At 41.2% G+C, this 20667-nt stretch overlaps 1 protein-coding gene and 1 long non-coding RNA gene across 6 annotated transcripts; one reads left to right on the top strand and one right to left on the bottom strand.

Annotated features, from left to right (window-relative positions):
* Positions 1-9690: 9690 nt before the first annotated feature.
* Positions 9691-13884, bottom strand: LOC131998284 (uncharacterized). 5 transcript variants are annotated; one of them, XR_009398673.1, is made up of 12 exons: positions 13866-13880; positions 13654-13708; positions 13523-13584; positions 13350-13442; positions 13007-13289; positions 12615-12937; positions 12221-12377; positions 11912-12105; positions 10894-11504; positions 10736-10835; positions 10061-10684; positions 9691-9968 (listed from the first exon to the last, which is right to left on the bottom strand). It is a non-coding gene; the product is annotated as an uncharacterized LOC131998284 (long non-coding RNA). The 5 variants fall into 5 exon arrangements; XR_009398674.1 differs by lacking the exon at positions 13654-13708 and having other exon boundaries at positions 13866-13884; XR_009398676.1 differs by lacking the exons at positions 13654-13708; positions 13866-13880 and having other exon boundaries at positions 12615-12981; positions 13050-13289; positions 13523-13638.
* Positions 13885-13976: 92 nt separating this feature from the next.
* Positions 13977-15942, top strand: LOC106086878 (serendipity locus protein delta-like). The gene is made up of 2 exons (XM_013251701.2): positions 13977-14475; positions 14533-15942. The coding sequence occupies exons 1-2, from the start codon at positions 14362-14364 to the stop codon at positions 15838-15840; spliced, it is 1422 nt and encodes a 473-aa protein (XP_013107155.1). The 5' UTR covers positions 13977-14361; the 3' UTR covers positions 15841-15942.
* The last annotated feature ends 4725 nt before the right edge of the window (positions 15943-20667 follow it).

Raw genomic sequence — 20667 nt, 5'->3', positions numbered from 1 at the left:
TTTTTTCGTGTGACATAACCTAAAAATTTGGGCAGAATCTGATTTTTTATGAGTAATAATTGTTAAAGTTTTTTATGGGTAATAATTGTTAAAGTTGTGAGAAAGCTGGTCAAATCACATGAGTTGCACTAATCACTGATTTTGACAGAAGGAATGGAGCACGCTCTAATCGAAAAGAATTACATGTGCTATTTTGAAATGCGATTTTCATATGTTAGTTTCGCTTGTATCACACGACATGTACTGCTCAATATGTGCTAAATTTGACATATCATAAGACAACTACATGCCGTGTAAAGCAGAGTATTCTGTTCATCTTTCCAGGTGTAATGCTGTGAAAATGCATATAAAAAATCGGCTAAAAATAGGCAGAAAAGTGGTACTCTGCTTATCGTGAGGAAATTGACCAAAAAAGCAAAGTGGCATCACTTGAAATCATTGACGGCATCATTTTTATATGTTTTATTGATTTCATTTGTCTCTATTTAATTGCAAAAAATTACATTTAATATACAAACCATTTTTGTATGTTTTATTCATTTCATTGGTTCATTTGTCTCTATTCATTTGCAAAAAAAATTAATTTAATAGACAAGACAGGTGCAGTATAGAAATAAAGGGTGATTTTTTTGAGGTTAGGATTTTCATGAATAGACTTACTAACGAGCAACGCTTGCAAATCATTGAATTTTATTACCAAAATCAGTGTTCGGTTCGAAATGTGTTCATTCACCGTAACGTTGCGTCCAACAGCATCTTTGAAAAAATACGGTCCAATGATTCCACCAGCGTACAAACCACACCAAACAGTGCATTTTTCGGGATGCATGGGCAGTTCTTGAACGGCTTCTGGTTGCTCTTCACTCCAAATGCGGCAATTTTGCTTATTTACGTAGCCATTCAACCAGAAATGAGCCTCATCGCTGAACGGTGAATGAACACATTTCGAACCGAACACTGATTTTGGTAATAAAATTCAATGATTTGCAAGCGTTGCTCGTTAGTAAGTCTATTCATGATGAAATGTCAAAGCATACTGAGCATCTTTCTCTTTGACACCATGTCTGAAATCCCACGTGATCTGTCAAATACTAATGCATGAAAATCCTAACCTCAAAAAAATCACCCTTTAAAAACATTTCCGAAAGAAGAATAGAATACCAGCCAGGACATAATTAACAGGTAGTGTACCGTAAACAGCTGAGTACATTTGTTTAGCTAAGTGAGTGTGGGTATGTATTATAGCTAAGAACCATACACATATACAAGGAAAAATGGCGCGAACTAGCACTATAATCAAAATCAGAGTTGCACTAATCACTGATTTTGACAGATAGTGCACTCAATTTTTTGTTGTTCGCAACTGCCACTACCTGTAAATGAATATATCTTGATACCAACCCTAATAGTGTCCTAGATATATTCATTTCCAGGTAGTGGCAATTGCCCAACAACTCTGATTTTGTGTAAGTTACTAGTTCGCGCCATTTTTCGTTGTTTTTGTATGCTATGGTTCTTAACTATACACCCACACAACCAAAACTTGTTGACAGATAGTGCACTTCACGAGAAAAAATTGTACTCAGCTGTTTACGGTTCACTATCTGGTAATTATGTCATAGTAGTTGCTTTAAAAACTTTTACCTAAAAAAATAATCGTCGAAAAATATCACGAAAAACGAATACAGTACGTAAACCTGAGTATTCTGTTCAGCGTTTCAAGCGGAATGCTGTCAAACTCCAAACAAAAAACGTCGGCGAAACCTTGGCTAAGAATAGGCGGAAAAGTAGTACTCTGCTCAAAGTGAGGAAAATGGAAAAAAACTTTTATAGTGGAAGACTTGTAACTATTGCCTGCATTATTTTTGTATATTTTATTAGTTTCAATTGTTCATTTTCTTTAATTATTAAAGAAAAAATATATAAAATAGAGAAAACAATAAGTGCAGATAAAGAAACGTGTTTTGGTATGGAAACAAAAACATTTGATTGCTGTCAAATTCCTCTTGTGGGACATTTAAAAATTCCGCGACTATTCCGAAAGCAGAATAGAATACCAACCCTAAGGAAATGACTTTTTGTGCAGCGACTGTGGTTGTGATCTTTTTGGGCGTCGTGAAATGTAAATTTTCCCTAGATGAAAAAACAAGTTCAGGTTGGTACTATATTCGGATTTCGCGGTAAAACTCCATATTAAAAATGAGCGAAAAATGATGATAAAATTTACAATCCTCGACGTCCAAAAAGATTACAACCACTGTCGCTGCGCAACAAGTGGTTTTCTTACGCAAAATAACCGCGATCGCCAAACTTCTAATTGTAACTAAGTGTTTGTTAGTGTCAGTAATCTTGCTCACATGTAATTACTGGAAAAAATATTATTTGTGGATGCATAAATAAGAATCTATTTGTATATAAACATACAATTATAAATAAATATACTTCTTAAAAAAATAAATGTTTCTTTCATAATTCAGTGAATCCTGGTACGAAGTAATAACGATTGTGAGAGAAAGTGTTGAGCTTTTGGTCTTCCTATTAGAACATTAGCTGGCAAAAGCTTTTGGAAAGTTGTGCTTATTTAACTTACACCAACGAAAATACTACAAAATCTAATTATATTTACAAGGTTTGGTTTAAGTGGCAGTCTGCCATCAGACTTTCTTAGACGTTTTCGTCCATTGTGATACCACAGGAACGGAAGAAGAAAGATGCCTTCTAGTTCCTACCGTTGAACCATCCAGATCACTTTAAAAAGCACAATAACTTGCGAATATTCACATCCGTTAAATCAGACAGGTTCTTAAAGAAATGAGAACCCAAAGAGGAACTCCTTCTGACTGCTAGTGCGGGACACACACACAGAAGGTGTTCTATAGTCTCTACTTCTTCGATGTCCTCACAGCTTTTGCAAAAGTCGTTTCTGGCAACCTTCAATCTGTCAGCATGTTTTCCGATTAGACAGTGAGCTGTCATGACGGACACAATGACTGAGGCGTTTGTTCTAGCCAATGACAGCAAAGCAGTAGACCACTTCAAGTCTAGATTAGGCCACATAGTTTTAGAATGCTCACAGCCATTGTGACCATCTATCATTCGTTGCCCTTCGGGCCTGGTCCTGAAAACTTAGCTTACATGTCGCTAGAGTCATACGCACAGATTCCAGTATCCCTGAATTGTGTAGAGTAGTTCCTAGTCTCGCAAGCTCATCTGCTTTACAATTCCCTGGGATATCTCTGTGGCCCGGCACCCAAAACAGGTCAATTTTGAACTGTTCAGCCATCTCGTTGAGAGATTTTCGACAGTCAAAGGCGGTTTTTGTGTTCAGAAATACGTTCTCCAGGGATTTAATGGTTGCTTGGCTTTTTGAGAAGATATTTATGCCAATCGTCGTAATGACATTATATCTTAGCAATTCTACCACTTCCTCAATTGCAAAGATCTCTGCTTGATACACACTGCAGTGGTCGGGTAACCTTTTCTAAATGACCAGTTCCAGATCTTTAGAGTACACCCCGAAGTCCACCTAATCGTTTAGTTTGGAACCATCCATATAGAAGCCTATGTAACTTCTGTTACAAGGGATATTGAGGTTCCAATCGGTTCTATCAGGAATAGTGGTACAGTAATTTTTATCAAAAAGTGGCTCGGGTAGGGTGTAATCCACACTGCCTGGAACATCGGATATTTTATCAAGGATAACACAGTGTCTGTAACCGCCTCATGACCAATGAGAAAGCTCCCTTAACCTCACGGCAGTGGTCGCTGCAATTTGGGTAGCCACAATGTCCAGAGGCATAAGATGTAGCATTAACTTCAGTGTATCAGATGGTGTCGTCCTCAGTGCGGCTGTGATGTAGAAACAAGCCATCCCTTGGATCCGGTTAGGTATTTAGCAGTAGGTGTACTTTTAAAGCGGCGTCCACCAGACCACAACACCATATAGCATTAGAGATCTGACAACTGCAGTATATACCCAATGCATTACACGCGATCTAAATCCCCAACTTTTGCCAATGGCTCTCTTGCAGGTGTATAGGGCAAGAATGGCCTTTCTTGTCCCTTCCAAAATGTTGGATTTGAAGTTCGATTTCCTGTCCAGCAAAACACCCAGGTATTTTGCGCTTTCTGTAAACGGAACATTCTCTCCACCCAAGGAGACAAGTTCCACTGCAACTTATATCTCCAGCTGAAAAGAATTACTTCTGCCTTGCACGGATTTATACCTAGAGCACTTTCGGTAGCCCACTTTGCTATTGCACGTAGAGCTTCCTGAAGTATATCTCTTAGAGTGCTGGGAAACCGCAATTGCCACGTCATCAGCATAATATATTGTTAATGGATAGATTCCAAAGTAGAGGAGACAGTACACCTCCTCGAGGTGTTCCTCTGCTGACCCATCTTTTTAGATCCACAGACCCCAAGCCTTCCGTAATGCATCTTTTAGTAAGTAAGATATTAATAAACTTTCTTACGGTAGAATTGATGCGTAGGAACTCTAACTCCTTCATGATTGACGTCGGTTTTACATTATTGAAAGCACCTTCAATGTCAAGAAATTCTACCATTGTATATTCCTTGACAGCGAGGGAACCCTCTATGTAGCCGACTAGGTCGAGAAGGGCTGTTTCAATGGATTTGCCTTTACTATATGCATGCTGCTGCCGCGACAGGCGATATCCAGGGATCTTTGCCGTAAGATATGTTTCTATCAACCTCTCAAAAGTCTTCAGCATAAAGGATGACAGACTAATAGGACGAAAAACTTTCGCCTTCGTATGGTAGGGTTTTCATGCTTTTGGAATGAAAATAACCTTCGTGTCCCTCCATCCCAGAGGTATATATGACATTCTGATACAAGCAGAGTATATATCCCTAAGCCAGGGAACCAGTCTATCAGACACAGCTAGTAATTCAACCGGTGATACATCATCAGGGCCTGGCGTCTTAAAGGAGTCGAAATTATTTATCGCCCAAAGGATTTTCGGCTCGGACACATTTTCCCTAAAAGCCTCCGACGAATGCATACCAATGACAACCTCTTCTGGCGCCACGTTGTCCGTTGGAGAATTTCCCGGGAAATGTGTACCAAGGAGTAGTTCTAATGTTTCCTCACTAGACATTGTCCATACATTCTGTGACTTCTGAATATACCCCACCGTAATAGGTCTCGAGGACAGAATCTTCCTTAGCCTAGAGGCTTCCGATATATCCTCCACGGAGCGGCAGAATTCTGCCCAGGATTTGTTCTGAGCCTTATAGATGTCCTAATCGTGTGGTGCTCTTGTGGCTTTCGTTTTATTGAAGAGTTTTCTGCAGTCCTTCCTTAGACCAACCAGCTCTGGGGTCCACCATGGCGGTATCGATTTGCTCCTTGGCTTGGCACCAGGACATGCTAACACAAGCGAGTCATTCAGGGCCTTCGTGATCCGATTGACCATTATGTCTATACCCTCCGTAGTTTCCACTTCCTTTTCAGGTCTAAAAGGGATAGACGTGCAGAATTTTTGACGAAATTTATCCCAATCCGCCTTTTGTTTAGCCGAGGGACCACTACTTCAGTATTTTCTCCAAGGATGAAACTAATATAACGATGATCAGATAAGCTGTGGCCATCCAGCACTTCTCCGTCGCATATTCTTCCCTTTATATCTCCCCTCCTAATGCTGGCAACATTTGTGAGGTACTATGCCATGTAAAACTTCTCTCCAAAGAGTGTCGCACTGCGGCACGCCGATCGGACTCGGTTATAAAAAGGACGTCCCTTATCATTGAGCTTAAACTTGAATCGGAGTGAACTGATTGATATGTGAGAAGTTTGTCCCTGTTCCTTAGTGGAATATTCATGGGCAAAAATTGCATTTGCATATCTCCCAATACAAAGGTAATATCTTGTATCATCTGCCTGTTCCTGGTAATAAATGTCGGTTTATCTTCTTTATTACAAATCGCCAGATTGCAACTTATAATATATTCAATAAGCAGCTCACCCCTTTCGTTGACATCCGAACTTCTCCATATCTGGTGATGTGCATTAGCATCACTTCCTACAATGATAAGCATCAATTCCTACAATGATAAGGTTTGAAGACGGCATCTCTGAATCGTGTGACATACAGGGTGGCTGATGAAAGCCGCTACCAAAAAAAAATGTAATAACTTTTTTTCTATTTAATAATAATAATTTAATAATTAATTTAATTAATTAATTAATTAATTTAATTAATAATAATTTAATAATTAATTTAATAATTTAATTTAACATGAATAAAAGAAAAATGTATTCCATACACCGAAAAAAAAATGTAGCAATATTCATCATTGTAGCAATATTCATCAGCCACCCTGTATATAGAGAAGCCAGCCAGTAATGAGACTTGTTTATTTCAAGGCTGTCTTCTACTAAATCTTAAGTGCTTAGCGACGGAAGAAAAAAACATCTATTCCCCTCACCCCTGAGAAGTTTAAATCCCGGAATTCTTAGTCCACGAACCATTCCTCCACACACCCATGGTTCTTGCATAAGAACCACGTCAAATCCCCCAGCCATCAGGAGGACATTTAGTACCGCCGAAGCGGCCTTAACATGGTGGAGATTTATCTGCAGAAACCGGACCATAGTCAAGATTTATAACTTCAACCACGGTTGTGTTAGCCTCATCTTCTGATTCTACCAGGAGTTCATCCTCACAAGATTCGTTAGAACTTGTCATGATGAGCTTCCGTACGCATCCAGGGGCAGGTGAAAAAGCTGTGGAACCACTCTTCCTTAAGACACTGGACACTTGCGGTGTGGACGATTTCCCCTTAGATGATTCACTAACCGCTGCTGTCGAAGTACTTTCTGAGTTCCGTGCTTCCCCTCTGGCGCACACCTTGAGCCCAGTCCAACGTTGTGTCCCACCCGCACAGGGTTTGTCAGATGCCGTTTCTATGCCATCCCCTCTTGTCTTGATAGTGGTAGGGAGATTTTCAGTCTCCTGCAATCCGTCAGATTGGGTTGATAGTTCCTCTGGCAAGTGTTCAGTAACAACTGTTGGGTCGTCTTTTGATTCCCTAACCCCACCGTTTCCAAAGACTTTCAGTTTCAACTTGTTGAATCCGTACGATACAACCCCTGCAGACAGCCGGAGTTTAGTACGAATACTGCATGTCTCTGGTCACCATTAGCCTCATCCAATCTACCAATCTTCCAGTCGGTGGTTGAAAGCTTGGGATTGCATTCCCTTAGTCTTCCATTCAGGATCTGAGGGAATCCTTGGTATCCAAATATGCGCCATTGGTCGAGAAGAAATAGCTTCCTTCTTGACTAAATCTAGTGCAGCACCTGGCCAGATCTCACCAATTTTGTTTAGTGCACAACGATACATTTCATTTGAGCGTTGATCCCCGAAGGCAATTAGTCTGTATCGCCCTCGATACCAGCCTGCATCGCCACACACTGAGGGGGACCCAGGAAATTCCACAAGGACATTGGAGTATACTGATGACAGTCCATTGACTATCCCACTCCAATAATTCCTAGGTATGCAGCCCTGTTCTTTTCCCTTGTCGACAACTGCCATCACCAAACTGTCTCTAGCGTCATTAGCAAAAGTTCTTGGACCCATCTTACTGTTGTTCGCCCTAGTTCTTTTAAGCATGGGATGCCCTCTAGGTGACCACAGCCTTTTGGCTGACTGCGATGCAGTTTCCGAATCCAGACGTGTAGTTTTTGGGGTAACCAGTGCAACGAATTCCCGAGACCAATTTAGGGAGTCTCTCTCCCCATTAGTAAGAGTTCTAGGATCATTCGCACCAAGCCTCTCAATAAACCTGAGAGCGATGCGTCTTCTATTATTCCAACCTCTTAAAGAGATGTTGGTTTGCCGGGGAAGGGCGATGGCCTGGGCAAATTATAGGCATGCGAAGATGGAATAGGTTCGGCCTTGTCCATGAGACTCGAACCAGGTGTCTTCGTCAAAAGCCCCTGCTGAACAGTCGTCTGTCGGCTAGTGGAGCCTGGAGCAGCCGCTCCACCAGTCGAGGTTTCGGCAGCAGATAAAATGCTACGGCCTGATTCTACCACCGCAGCTGTTGGGTCTTTGGAATTCATTCTAAGCCTACTCCCGGGTTCTAGATCTGCCGCTCCACTGGAAACAGACAAAGATCATTAACCGCCTAATGGATACCTCTATCGCAGCTATTCTGAGTAACTTAAATTTTTCTTCTAAAAATAATGACCTATTACGAGTTACAGGCTGAATTCGTTTCTTTAAAAAAAAAATTGTGTTTCATTATATATTTATATCGAACGGATGGGTTGTGGTTGAAATTGCAACAATATATGTGAATTTGAGTATGGTCCACACACTCAAATTTTTGTGTAAGACTGTGTGTCAAATGATGGCAAAGTTGTAGGGATAGTAAAAATATGACGTTAGGTGTGGTGAATAATTTTTGAGTGGCTCAGGGGCTAGTAAGATTTTTGACTGCACATCAAATTTCGACGTTTCATTGAGAAAAGTCCCATGTCAGTAATTGTAAAGTCATTTGCGTTTTGGTAACCGATTTGCGTGCGGCATAACTTAGCCGCCTACATTGTGGACAGACGTCGCTAAATTTAAACGACTTATTGGCATAAAATAAATAAACTTACTGTTTATTTTCATTGGCAACGGGATTCTTCAAGGTTCCGAAACAAGATCTAAAATATCTCTATATTGCAACATTTTGGCCAAAGAAATGCAAAAAACTCAAATGTGGTAACTATGTCAAACCACCGAAAGAACGTTTTGGGGAAAATTTTCCACTGAAAAAAATGTTGTGCCAGCCTTTATAGTGAAACGAACACATTTCATCAATATTTGCAGCTATTTTTGTTTTTTCTTATATGGAGCGTGATTGAATTAGTTGTTGCAGTTGCCCAACAACAAAAAATTGAGTACTCTATCTGTCAAAATCAGTATTTAATGCAACTCTGATTTCGAGTTTGTTACTAGTTCTCGTCATTTACCGTTGTTTGTGTGTGTTACAGTTCTTAACTATAATGCACTTTGTGAAAAATATTGTTCTCAGCTGTTTACGGTACACTACCTGGTAATTATGTCATGGTAATAAAGATGTCTAAATTGTTATGTTGTGGCAACACTGTTTTGGATCCTCATCTAATTCCTGTCAATGTCCTGTTCTGTCTACAAGTTGAATTGAAGGAGGTTGACTGGCTAAGCGCGGGAAAAATGCTGCCATAAAGTTTCATTTTTGGACGAATTTAATTCTTTTGGTCAAAGAGAAGTGTTTTTTTTATCGCGGAAAAAAGAAATAATTGCAATTCATAGAATTCTTATAATTTTGACTTTGAAACAGGCATCTAAGCTGCAATTTTTGCATAAAGATGCCTGGCTTCAGTCCACCTGACATGGACTTCGATGTCGCTGAGGTAGAAGCATCAACTTCCCAGAGAAATTTGATGGCCGAATCCAACAATAAAGAGAGTGCACAAATAAACAACAACAAAAGACACCGTCATGAATCCGCCCTGGGTTTAAATGATGTAGACATTCCGGATCTTAGTGAGAGGCTTAAGAAACATAAACAAACTGATGATAACCCATTTGGCATTCTTGGGGTTCTTACCCAAGTTGATTTTTCTGCCGCCTCTACTACTGCAACTCAACCCGCCCAAGCCGATAAGGGCAATAATAACAACAATGACAACAACAGCGGACAAAAGCCAAAATGGTGTCCACCTATCTTCCTTTTTAATGTAAATATTAAAACTCTCGTCGACTCCTTAAGGAAAACAATTCCGATATTTTCTTTTAAGGTAAAGAATATCAATAAAAATAAAAGTAAGATTTTTTTTGCTGATTCTTCCGTCCACTCCTCAATGATGGCGATATTGCGTGAAAAGGGAGTTCATTCATATTCATTTACACCGAAAGAACTTAAACAACCATCATTTGTACTGAGAGGTCTCATTGCAGACACTGGAATTGAAGAGATAAAGGCTGAATTAGATGAAATTGTCCCAGATACGGTGGCAAGTGTGTCGAGGTTTAGAACACAAAGAAATACTAACACTGGTCTTTTCTTAGTTTCATTACTGCCAGGAAAAGCACTCTCTGATATTGCTAATATCAAAGGGCTACAAAACCAAATTATTACATGGGAGAGGCCGAAGAAGAAGGACTCGGAAATTCAGTGCCATAGGTGTCAACGGTGGGGTCACGTTTCGCGGAACTGCAATTCTGCGTACAAATGCGTTAAATGTGACCAGAATCATGGCCCAGGCGAGTGTCAAAGGAGAAAAGAGGATTCTTCAGAACCCTATTGTAATAATTGTAGTGAGGCAGGTCATCCGGCAAACTGGCGTGGATGTCCAACATTTAAGAAATATGCTGTTGCTCGTAGGCAAAGGATTTCAAAGGCCATCGAGGAGAGATCTCTCGCAAAGGCCAATGTTAACAGAGCTGTCGGTATGTCCGCAATAACCCCAGGGCAGACTTTCTCGAACCTTTTTCACCAGCGTTCAGCGCAACCTGGAGCACAGCAACAAAAGCCGCCAGCAATAGACCAGTTTTTGAAACTGGCTTCCCTTTTTTTGGAGCCCGAAGAGTTGACACTGGAACAGGAGGTGAATATATTTCTCTCTGAGTATGCGAACATGACCAAGGTCGAGGCCAAAGCAGAGTTTTTGCGCCTCCTAAATAAAATAAGAGTTAGTTATGGACCATAGGTTCTTGAGATTTCTAACCTTCAACGTAAGATCCCTCACTGACATCAGTCGTCAAATAGATCTTAAGGACACACTGCACCTCAACAGAATTGATATCGGCTTCATACAGGAATGCCACCTAAAAAGAAATAAGAAGATTAAATTGGATCGATATAACTTTATATGTGACAACTCACCTCTTGGAGTCGCCGTTGTCATCAGGAACCAGATTGGGTATGATCGAGTCTTTTTAAATGATGTTGGCATACATGTTTCCCTTGTCCAGATAGAGTTTTCAAACAACAACAAATTTTTAATTGGATCTCTCTACGTCCAATGTAATTATCCGGCACAAAAGTTGGAGGCAGACCTTTCCAAATTAATCCAACTTTGTAAGAGCTTCGATGGATTCATTCTTGGTGGAGATTTAAACTCAAAGAGCCCAGTTTGGGGTGACCACCTTGAAAACTCAAACGGTAAAATATTGCGCAATTGGCTTGAGGATAACAGTCTAGATGTTGTCCGAATCTGTGACTCATCCCCATCATATCCGAATGGTCTATCATATTTAGACCATTTCCTCGTTAGCCCACATCTTTTAAATCGAAATGTCCCAAATTTCGAAATATCAACCTTGCCGTCCTTCTCGGACCACTTCCCCATCAAACTGTCTCTTCGTGTAGATCACCCGGAATTGCTAATGAGAATTCCACGCACCTATACATCTTATAAAGACACGAACTGGGCCGAGTTCATCCAGGATATCAACGATGCTTCATGCCGACTACTGCCATCTTCGCCATCAAACCTAGAAAATTATGAAATAGATGATTTGATAAACAATTTTAATACATCATTTACAACAATCCACAATTCTCATAGTAAACAGATCTCAGTCAATGGCGAAAAGTTCCCTCTCTCGGAAAAAACCAAGTAGCTTTACAAAATTAAACATTTGTGGCAAAAGGAGCTAAAAAAGATCTTCCATCGAATTGGAAACAGAACAAACAGTGAGTACAACGTTTTATCAAAACAGATACAACTGCTGAAAATTATTATTAAGGAGTCTGTCAACATTGAAGAGGCTCAAAGGTTTAATAAGAAGTTACAAGATATTAAACCTGGTCCTTCCGCATTTAGAAAAATTTATCAAATTACTGGTAAAACTAAGGCGCCTTTTTGCCAACAACTAGTCCGCAACAATAACACCATTACCAATAGCTTAGACATCGCCCAACAATTCCAAGAGTTTTACTCTGATACATTCTGCCAACGTTTGCCTACAAATCCTGTTGATGACTTACTACCAAAAGTATCAAACTGTGTCGATGTCATTCCACGCCATATCTTCAACTTTGATCTCGATCTCAACGCCCTTCATAACCATGACGATCTTCATTTTACCAACCCTGCAAAAATCAAGGCCATTATTGAATCTATAAACAACAAAAAATCTAGCGGTCTGGATGGTATATCCAATTTTTTAATAAAAAGGTTTCCCAATTCTGCCTTGAAATTACTCACCTTTATATTCAACCACTGCATCAACAACGGGTACTTTCCATCTGAGTGGAAAGTTGCAAAAATTATCCCAATAAAAAAGAAAGCCGATGCAAAAACCCCGTCTGATTTTCGTCCGATCTCATTGTTGTCAAACATTGGAAAAATATTTGAACATGTTCTGAAAGACAAAATTGAAAATGGATTTATCATTGAACCCGTTACGAATTATCAGTTTGGTTTTAAGAGAGGGCACTCCACGCAACATGCACTCTTAAAATTCCAAAATGACATTATTGTAAATCTGCGGAATCAAACTTGTACAGTTGCAATATCCCTGGACATCGAGAAGGCATTTGATTCCGTTTGCCACCTCGGAATACTGTATAAATTAATCGATGTAGATATGGACCCTTACCTGATTAAATTGATGTCAAATTTCTTCGCCAACCGTAGATTTTGTGTCGATATTCGGGGCACAGCATCATCCTTTGGCTTCGTCAACAGTGGGGTGCCTCAAGGAAGCGTCCTTGCGCCCCATCTCTTCAATATCTTCCTGTCCGACTTTCCACATACAACACAATACTCCCAGGCCATTCTATACGCAGATGATTGCCTTATTTATGCCCATGATGTTTCTCCAGAAATTGCCCTGGCTAAAGCTGCACGACACCTCAGCGTCATAAATGATTATTACAAAACATGGGGCATAAAGATTAACGCAGCCAAATCCCGGGCCATCTGCATCAGGAATCCATCTGGTAAATGCCCGAAATTTGTTGTACCTCAAAGCAAGACATTGGAACTTACATTGGATGGAGTCAATATTCCGATAGAACAAAGCGTCAAGTACCTCGGCATCACATTCGACAAGATGTTGAAGTTTAATTCCCACGCTCGAGCAACATTACAAAAAACGAAAAAGATATTAGGTTCATTTTCTTATATATTGAATAGCAAGCATTTACCCCAGGCTACGAAATTATTGCTTTATAAGGTTGCTATCAGACCCGTGTTGACTTACGGTTTTCCAATATGGTTCACTATCTCCCCGACAGTAGCCAAAGAATTGGAAATTTACGAACGTAGAATTCTAAGGAAATGTGTAAACAGACATTACCAAAGTCGCACCAAAAAATACTCTAATACTTACATTTATGATATATCCGGCATTGAACCTTTATGCACATACGCGCTCAAGCTCCAGAAATTATTTGTCGGACGCCTGGCCACCCACGAAAATGACCTAGTAAAAGAAATATATGAATTGCAAGAAACTTCATCATGGGCTGATTCAGCCTATCTTTCTCCTGTTGCCATAATTACCCAAGTTGATGACAACGAATCAGCCCGTCACAGTACACCAGAATTTTACAAAAAATCCACACCTGGATCACATAGAGGATGATATACACTTATACACTTTACCCTTTTTTTTGTTTTGTATAAAATTTTACCAATTTATTTATTTATTTTTTTTTTTAATATTAACACTTTTTTTAACAAGCAATACTATTGCTTTCCAAAAAAAAAAAAAAAATAACAACGTGCATAGCACAAATCAAGTTAACAAAAGAAATAAGAAATCAAAACATGTTAGCATTCTGCCTTCTATAGTATGAACGTTCGTTAGTTTATACCAATACATCTACAAATCTGTGATATTTACATTTTGACATTCATTCATTAATTGGTTCATCCATTACCCTCTGTTTGTTATTGCCTTTAACAGAAATTGTTATCTCGATTTATATGTTATTTAGTTCTAAGTATTTATTTTTTTTTTTTAACAGACTCTCTTAAGCTCTGTTAGCAATAGTAAAGGCCGTGAGCAAGCCTTTTTTTATTTTTGACATTTTGTTTTGTATTCCATTCATATACTCTTCACATTGTTAAGCATGTAGCCAAGTACCTGTACTCATCGTGTGTTAGAACGAGACAATAATAGTTCTAAATATATGTTAAGTTATCGATAAATGTATTCAAATGTAATCGAAAAAGAATAAGCCTCAAATAAACACATACATACATACATACATACATTGAATTGAAGGAATTCGTAAACACATTTTGTGATTTAAATTGCGTTTTACATTTAATATATATCCATAATATTAAAATCGCGCTTTATTTAGACAATTTTTCAATTCATAGTTTTGGTTATAATGCCCCTCGTAATTTGCCGGTTGTGCGCAACAGATTGCAGAAATCAAAAGTATAAAAGTCTGTTTGACGACTTCGTTGTTTACGAGATAACCACAAAATATTTTGATCCAATGGTAAGTAAGTATATCAATTTTCTCGGGCAATGGATGTTTAATATTATTCCATTGCAGTTTTTAAACGACGAGCATGAGCTTACTGCTGTTTGCATAGATTGCTGGAGTCACATAAAAGCGTTCCATCAGTTCCAGCAGCAGTCTGCTTTGGCAAGTGTGTACCAAAAGAACATGTGTTCTTTTTGTGCCACAAGTCGCAAGCAAATTGGGCTCAAGGAAAATATGGTAATATTCAACGTCATTAATAAATATTTTGTCAACAAAATGCAGAATCTGAGTGCCATTTGCCTCCCGTGTTGGAGCCAAATATTGGATTTTCATAAATTTCAAATCACTGTATTTGATGTCAAAAAAAGGCTGGTGAAAATAGAACTAGAATGTGAGAAGGAGAAGCATCAACTGGAGAATGTTACAGGTGTCCACAATGATGTGAAGAAAACAAACTTTATTGTAACTGAGAAAGCTGAAGAATCTCAAATAGATAGAATAGGACATCAAATTGTGGTAAAAGAAGAACCCGAATTAGAATTAATCGATGTTCACCCTGATCATCAGTTCAGTTCGCAAGAATACGAAATACAGTCTAAAGTTAGTTTAAGGAAAAATTACCAAAATGGTCAATCGGATAAAGACAGGCTGCATGCCTTTAATTCAAGTAGAAATTGTGGGCACGTTTATACGGTTTGTGATTCTTCAAATGATGGTGATGGTGATGATGATGATGATGACGACGACGAAGATTGTGTCTTGCCAAAAACCTATGAAAGAAGAAAGACAATACCAGAGTTAGATTCAATTATAGCTCAGTGGAGACCAATTTTAGAATGTATACATTGCGGAGCGTCGTGTTCTACTTTTACATTATTACAAAAGCATTTTGATGCAAATCATCCTGGTAAAAAGTGTCATATAACCTGCTGTGGTTGTAGATTCAGGACCCATTATTACATTGAGGAACATATGCGATATCATATGGATCCTAAAATATTCCAATGTGAAATATGTGGACAAATTAATATGACAAGACTGCGCTTGAAACGCCACAAAGATTATTGGCACTCTAAGGACCTTATACCTGATACTTCTACAAATGATAATAATAAGATTATTTGCCCAGAATGTGGAAAAACTCCAAAAACATTAGGTGCTTTTAAAAAACACATGCATAGGCATGAGGCAAAACGAAAAATTAAATGTGAAGTTTGCGATAAAGGATTTCGAGGCCGCAATGATCTGCGCACACACTTGGCTACACACTCGGAAAACCGGTGTCCTCATTGTTCCGTGATTTTCAAATACATTTCCAGGTTAACAGCACATCTAGCTAGGAAGCATGCTGATCAAAGTATTTCACTTCCTACTTAAATTTTGATTAAACAAATTGAACTGGCAAATTTAATATATATTAAAACATTCCCATAGACAAATGGATGTATAGAAATAAACAATTCACTGTATATATATTTACTAGCCCTGCCTTGATTATTTTTAAATCTTAAATCTTTCATTTAATTTAAATAGTACCTAGAAATTACAAAAGATTTTATGAATTCAATAAAAGTTAAATTTTAAAAATTAAATTTATTTTCAACATTGAAAATTGCAAATTTGGCCATGAACTTATAATAAAGGAATAGCCGGGATACTTCTCTCATATCCATGAGTGTTTTTCTCCTTTTCAATGTCGAACAGCGAGCCGAAGAGCGACACCACTTAGTACAGAAGTTTACACGGCTGATTACCTTAGGTAATTACCTCACAAATTTCGTCACCACTAGGAGGGGACAACCACCGCTGCCTCTTTTCCGATGTTCTAGCCGGAATTTCAGCGTCAAAAGCGAACATTCAGCCCGAGAAGGGAATAACCACCGCTGACTCTTATTCTGATGTTCTAGCCGGAATTTCAGTTTTAAAAGCTAACATGGTAACCTCCCGGTCGACACGGGATAACTATGAGCACCACACAGGCTGGAACTTTGAGCTCCGACTTTTGTGGTGTCCATCGTTACCACGGGAAACTTAGCTGAAAACTACAGGGCGTGTTGCAAATGCGGCCGCGGGCAGTCAGCGATTTTCGAGAGTCTCAGTGAGGAGTCAGGTGGCACTGGCTCTTAATTAAATACTGCGCTCCAATTATACCCGAGTTGTAAATGCGAGTTATTGGCGCCTTTAAATAACCAATGGCCAACGTCAGCGTCTGTTCCCAGGTTAAGGCTGGAGGCGAGCGTCGGATCTTGGAAAAAGCGGTTCGCCACAACAATGAAGGGATGCGCAATCCCATGGCAGCCGGTTGTACGCACCGGATTGACCCGATGGAATCATCATTGTTCGTTTTTTTTTTTTTTGGTCATGGGAGAGGCACATCACGGAGTGCCTTTTTCGGCAGACTTCTGGTCCGTGCCGGGATTGAAAGAACCCCGGATCCTGGTTCTGTTCGGTTTGCCAGAACAGCCTCCATCATCGGTCGGTGTCGGTGAGGTGTAACCAGTGCATGGAGTGGGTAAATTTTCGATCTTGCTCTGGCCTCACTTCACTACGGGAGTATAGTCATACTGGCTATGTCGCAAGATACTGTGCGAACATAGCCAACAATAGGTCACAAGCGTCGTCGTCGCCTTATGCGTCCTCGTCGTCGGATGCAGCTTGCACAGTTGTCACGGTTACAATGTGCTACGTAGGGATCGCTCAAGGAATGGAGGTGGGGTATTGGTCTTCGTGATACACCACCTAGCTCGCCTGCGCATGGCGCTAGTGAGCCCTAAATGGGATGCATGGGGATAGCAGTCAGGTCTGGTACTGCCGAGATAGAGCTATACAACGTGTACATACCGCCGGTTGGTAGCTGTGTCCCGATTAATGGCCAGGCTAACAACCCCGACATAAGTGGGTTGCTATCTGGCCATAATCGTCTGGTTCAAGGGGACTTTAATGCGCATCACACGTCATGCCATTCTCACCTAGGTAACGACCAGCGTGACATAGCTTTGGCAGAGCAGATTGAAAGCTCAACGTGTTACATGGTGAATGAGGATGCCCCAACTAGAATAACGAGGAGGTGCAGCAGCTCGCCAGACATCTCCCTTGCATCCCCTGATCTCCTGAGTGACGTATCCTGGCAAGCCGTCATCTCTTTGGGGTCAGACCACCACCTCCCCATAATTCTCACCATCGACCGACCACCCGACTTCATAACCTCTGAGCGCCGGACGTTTATCAATTATAAGAAGGCCGATTGGACTGGCTTCAGAGAGTACACACATCGCCGCTTCAGTGAACTGCCACCCCCCTCTGATGTGATTGTGGCCGAGAGGAAATTCCGAGACATCATTAACGCAGCAGCCGCTCGCTTTATACTAGCCGGTCGAATACCCCAAGTGCGGCCCGATTTCCCGGCGCAAGCAGTGGTACTGCCAGATGAGCGTGATGGGATTCGTGCTATGGACCCCGCTAACCCCAGAATCAGCGAGCTGAATCTGGAAATAAACAGGGTAGTCAACGAACATAAGCGGAATTTGTGGCTGGAACACTTGGAGCAATGTAACTAAGGCACCGGTGTAGGCAAACTGTGGTCTACTGTTAAGTCACTCTCGAACCCCGGTAGACGGGATGACAGGACCTCAGTCACTTTTGGCGAAATAACCGTGACTTATTCGAATAGATGTGCCAGGTTGTTCAACCGTCAATTTATTGTGCATCCCGAGAGAGACAGGGCAAGGAGGAGAGCCATTCGCCGTATTCGTGGTCTCCGAGCCGATGAACAGCCACCACAATTTACCGTGGGCGAAGTTACAAATATCATCCGTGGCGCCAAATCAACTAAGGCGTTGGGCCCCGGCGGAATCTCTACATTGATGTTGAACAATCTGGATTCACTTGGAGTTAAGTACCTTACCACTGTCCTCAACCTGTCATTGAACACTCGTATAGTTCCTGATTTCTGGAAAATGGGCAGAGTGATCCCGCTACTGAAGCCTGGAAAAGACCCGAGTTTGGGGGAGTCGTACAGAACGATCTCCCTTCTCTCACCAGTGGCAAAGACGCTTGAGGCATTACTCCTCCCGAGCCTCGTAGGATAATTTCCATTCGCCGAGCATCAACATGGATTTCGGAGAATGCACAGCACAACAACAGCTTTGCATGCCATCACCGCACACATTTGCCGTGGCTTCAATCAGCCCAGGACATGTGATAGGACGGTCCTCGTGGCACTGGACCTATCGCAGCCATGTCCTCCAAATTATTTGAGGACATCGCCAACACGTCCCTCCAGCCAGGCCTGAAACGATGGGTCGCGAATTATCTGTGTGGTCGCCAGTCATTTGTGGAATTTAGGGATAAGAAGTCGAAACACCGTAGAGTGAAAGAGGGAGTTCTCCAAGGTGGGTGATATCTCCGGCACTGTTTAACCTCTACCATTCCACCCCCTCCAGACGGCATAGAGATCGTATCATACGCGGACGATTGTACGATCATGGCATCAGGCCTCCCACCCATTGATGACATCTGCGATAGGTTGAACGTTTACCTCAACGAGCTTGCCTCATATTTCGCTGCAAGAAATCTGAAGATATCCGCCACCAAATCTTCAGCCACACTGTTCACTACAAATACACGTGAGGTGAATACTGAGCTGACTGTGATGGTCGATGGAGAAATGATTCCGACCATCAAGTGTCCGAAAATACTTGGCGTCACATTTGGCAGCTCTTACACATTCTCCCCACATGCTACAGCAATTTGCGATAAAATCAAAAGTAGAAACAAGGTCCTTAAGCCACTTGCTGGCAGCACTTGGGGTGCAGACAAAGAAACCTTGTTGACCACGTACAGAGCAATTGGCCGGTCTGTGGCAAGTTATGCATCGCCAGTGTGGTCTCGTCAACTTTGTGAGACGCAGTTGAATCATATTCAGATCTGTCAGAATGCCGCCCTCCGAACTGCGACGGGCTGTCTCCTCAGTTCTCATGTGGACCACCTCCATCAGGAGACAGAGATCCTACCAGTGCGAAGACATAACTACATGCTGTCTAAGCAATACCTTTTGGGCTGTCATCGCAGAGACCATCCAAATCATCATCTTGTGGATAGATATCCACCGCCCAGAAGTTTTAAGGTAGACCTACATGATCTAGAGCGTGTTCATGGTAGCAGATGCGGTAATTGGCTACCGGGTGAATGCTGTCCTTGCAGAACGACCGCCTTCCATTGCACCTGAAGAAATCGACCTCCCCCGGCAAACCAGAGTAGTTCTGGCTCAATTACGTTCCGGCAGATGCAGCCGCCTCCACTCCTACAGAGCAAGGATTGATGCCGACGTCCAAGATGTATGTCACGATTGTAACCAGGGACCGCACAATACACGTCACCAGTTTAACTGCCCGGCCAGACCCAGATCCCTTTGGACGCACCCCATCTTAGTCTCAGAGTTCCCGGGTCTTCAACAGAATCAAGCAGCCGAAAGATAGAACACAATAAGCTGCTATAACAACAACAACAACGAGGGATACATGTGATATCCCACAACACCCATGCGGTTGGGGCGCTGGGCCAGTAACCCGCCCCGGAAGCTGAGAACTACTACTACAAAGGAATAGCAAAAACGGACCCCCCAACGTTGACGACCTACGCAAACCAAAAAAGGACCATGATTTGCGGATCTGCACCTGGTATGTCCGCGCTCTATAGAGAAGGTGCAGTATACGCGCTGGCTGATATATTAGAGCAGTACAAGGCAGATATTACCACCTTACAGGAAGTACGATGGACTGGGAATGGCGTCACTACAACACCAAACGGTGACGAACTATACCATAGCTACCATAACATGAGGCGTGAATTTGGCTGTGGATTTGTGGTTAGTTGAAGACTGAAATACCTTGTTTTCAGCTTTACTTCGGAGGATGAGAGGCTAGCCACAATCCCCATTAAAGCCAAATTCTTCAACAAAGACGAACAGACCAAAGATATTTTCTACGAGCGCCTAGAGAGTGAAATGACCGCCCATGATATTAAACTCGTTCTGGGAAGGTAGGGAAATATAGAAGATAGGGAAGGAAAAAATTTTTGGTCCAACAGTCAGAAAGTTTAGCCTCCAAGAGATAACGTCCAGAAATGGGTTGAGGCTGATAGATTTTGCCGCGGCAAAAACATGGTAGTTAGTAGCACCAGATTTCAACATAAAAATATTCACAA

Source organism: Stomoxys calcitrans, chromosome 1, assembly GCF_963082655.1.
Source record: "Stomoxys calcitrans chromosome 1, idStoCalc2.1, whole genome shotgun sequence".
NCBI classification, from domain to species: Eukaryota; Metazoa; Arthropoda; class Insecta; order Diptera; family Muscidae; genus Stomoxys; species Stomoxys calcitrans.
The sequence above is the reverse complement of the archived record's forward strand: the minus strand, read 5'-3'. Positions and strand labels throughout refer to the sequence as shown.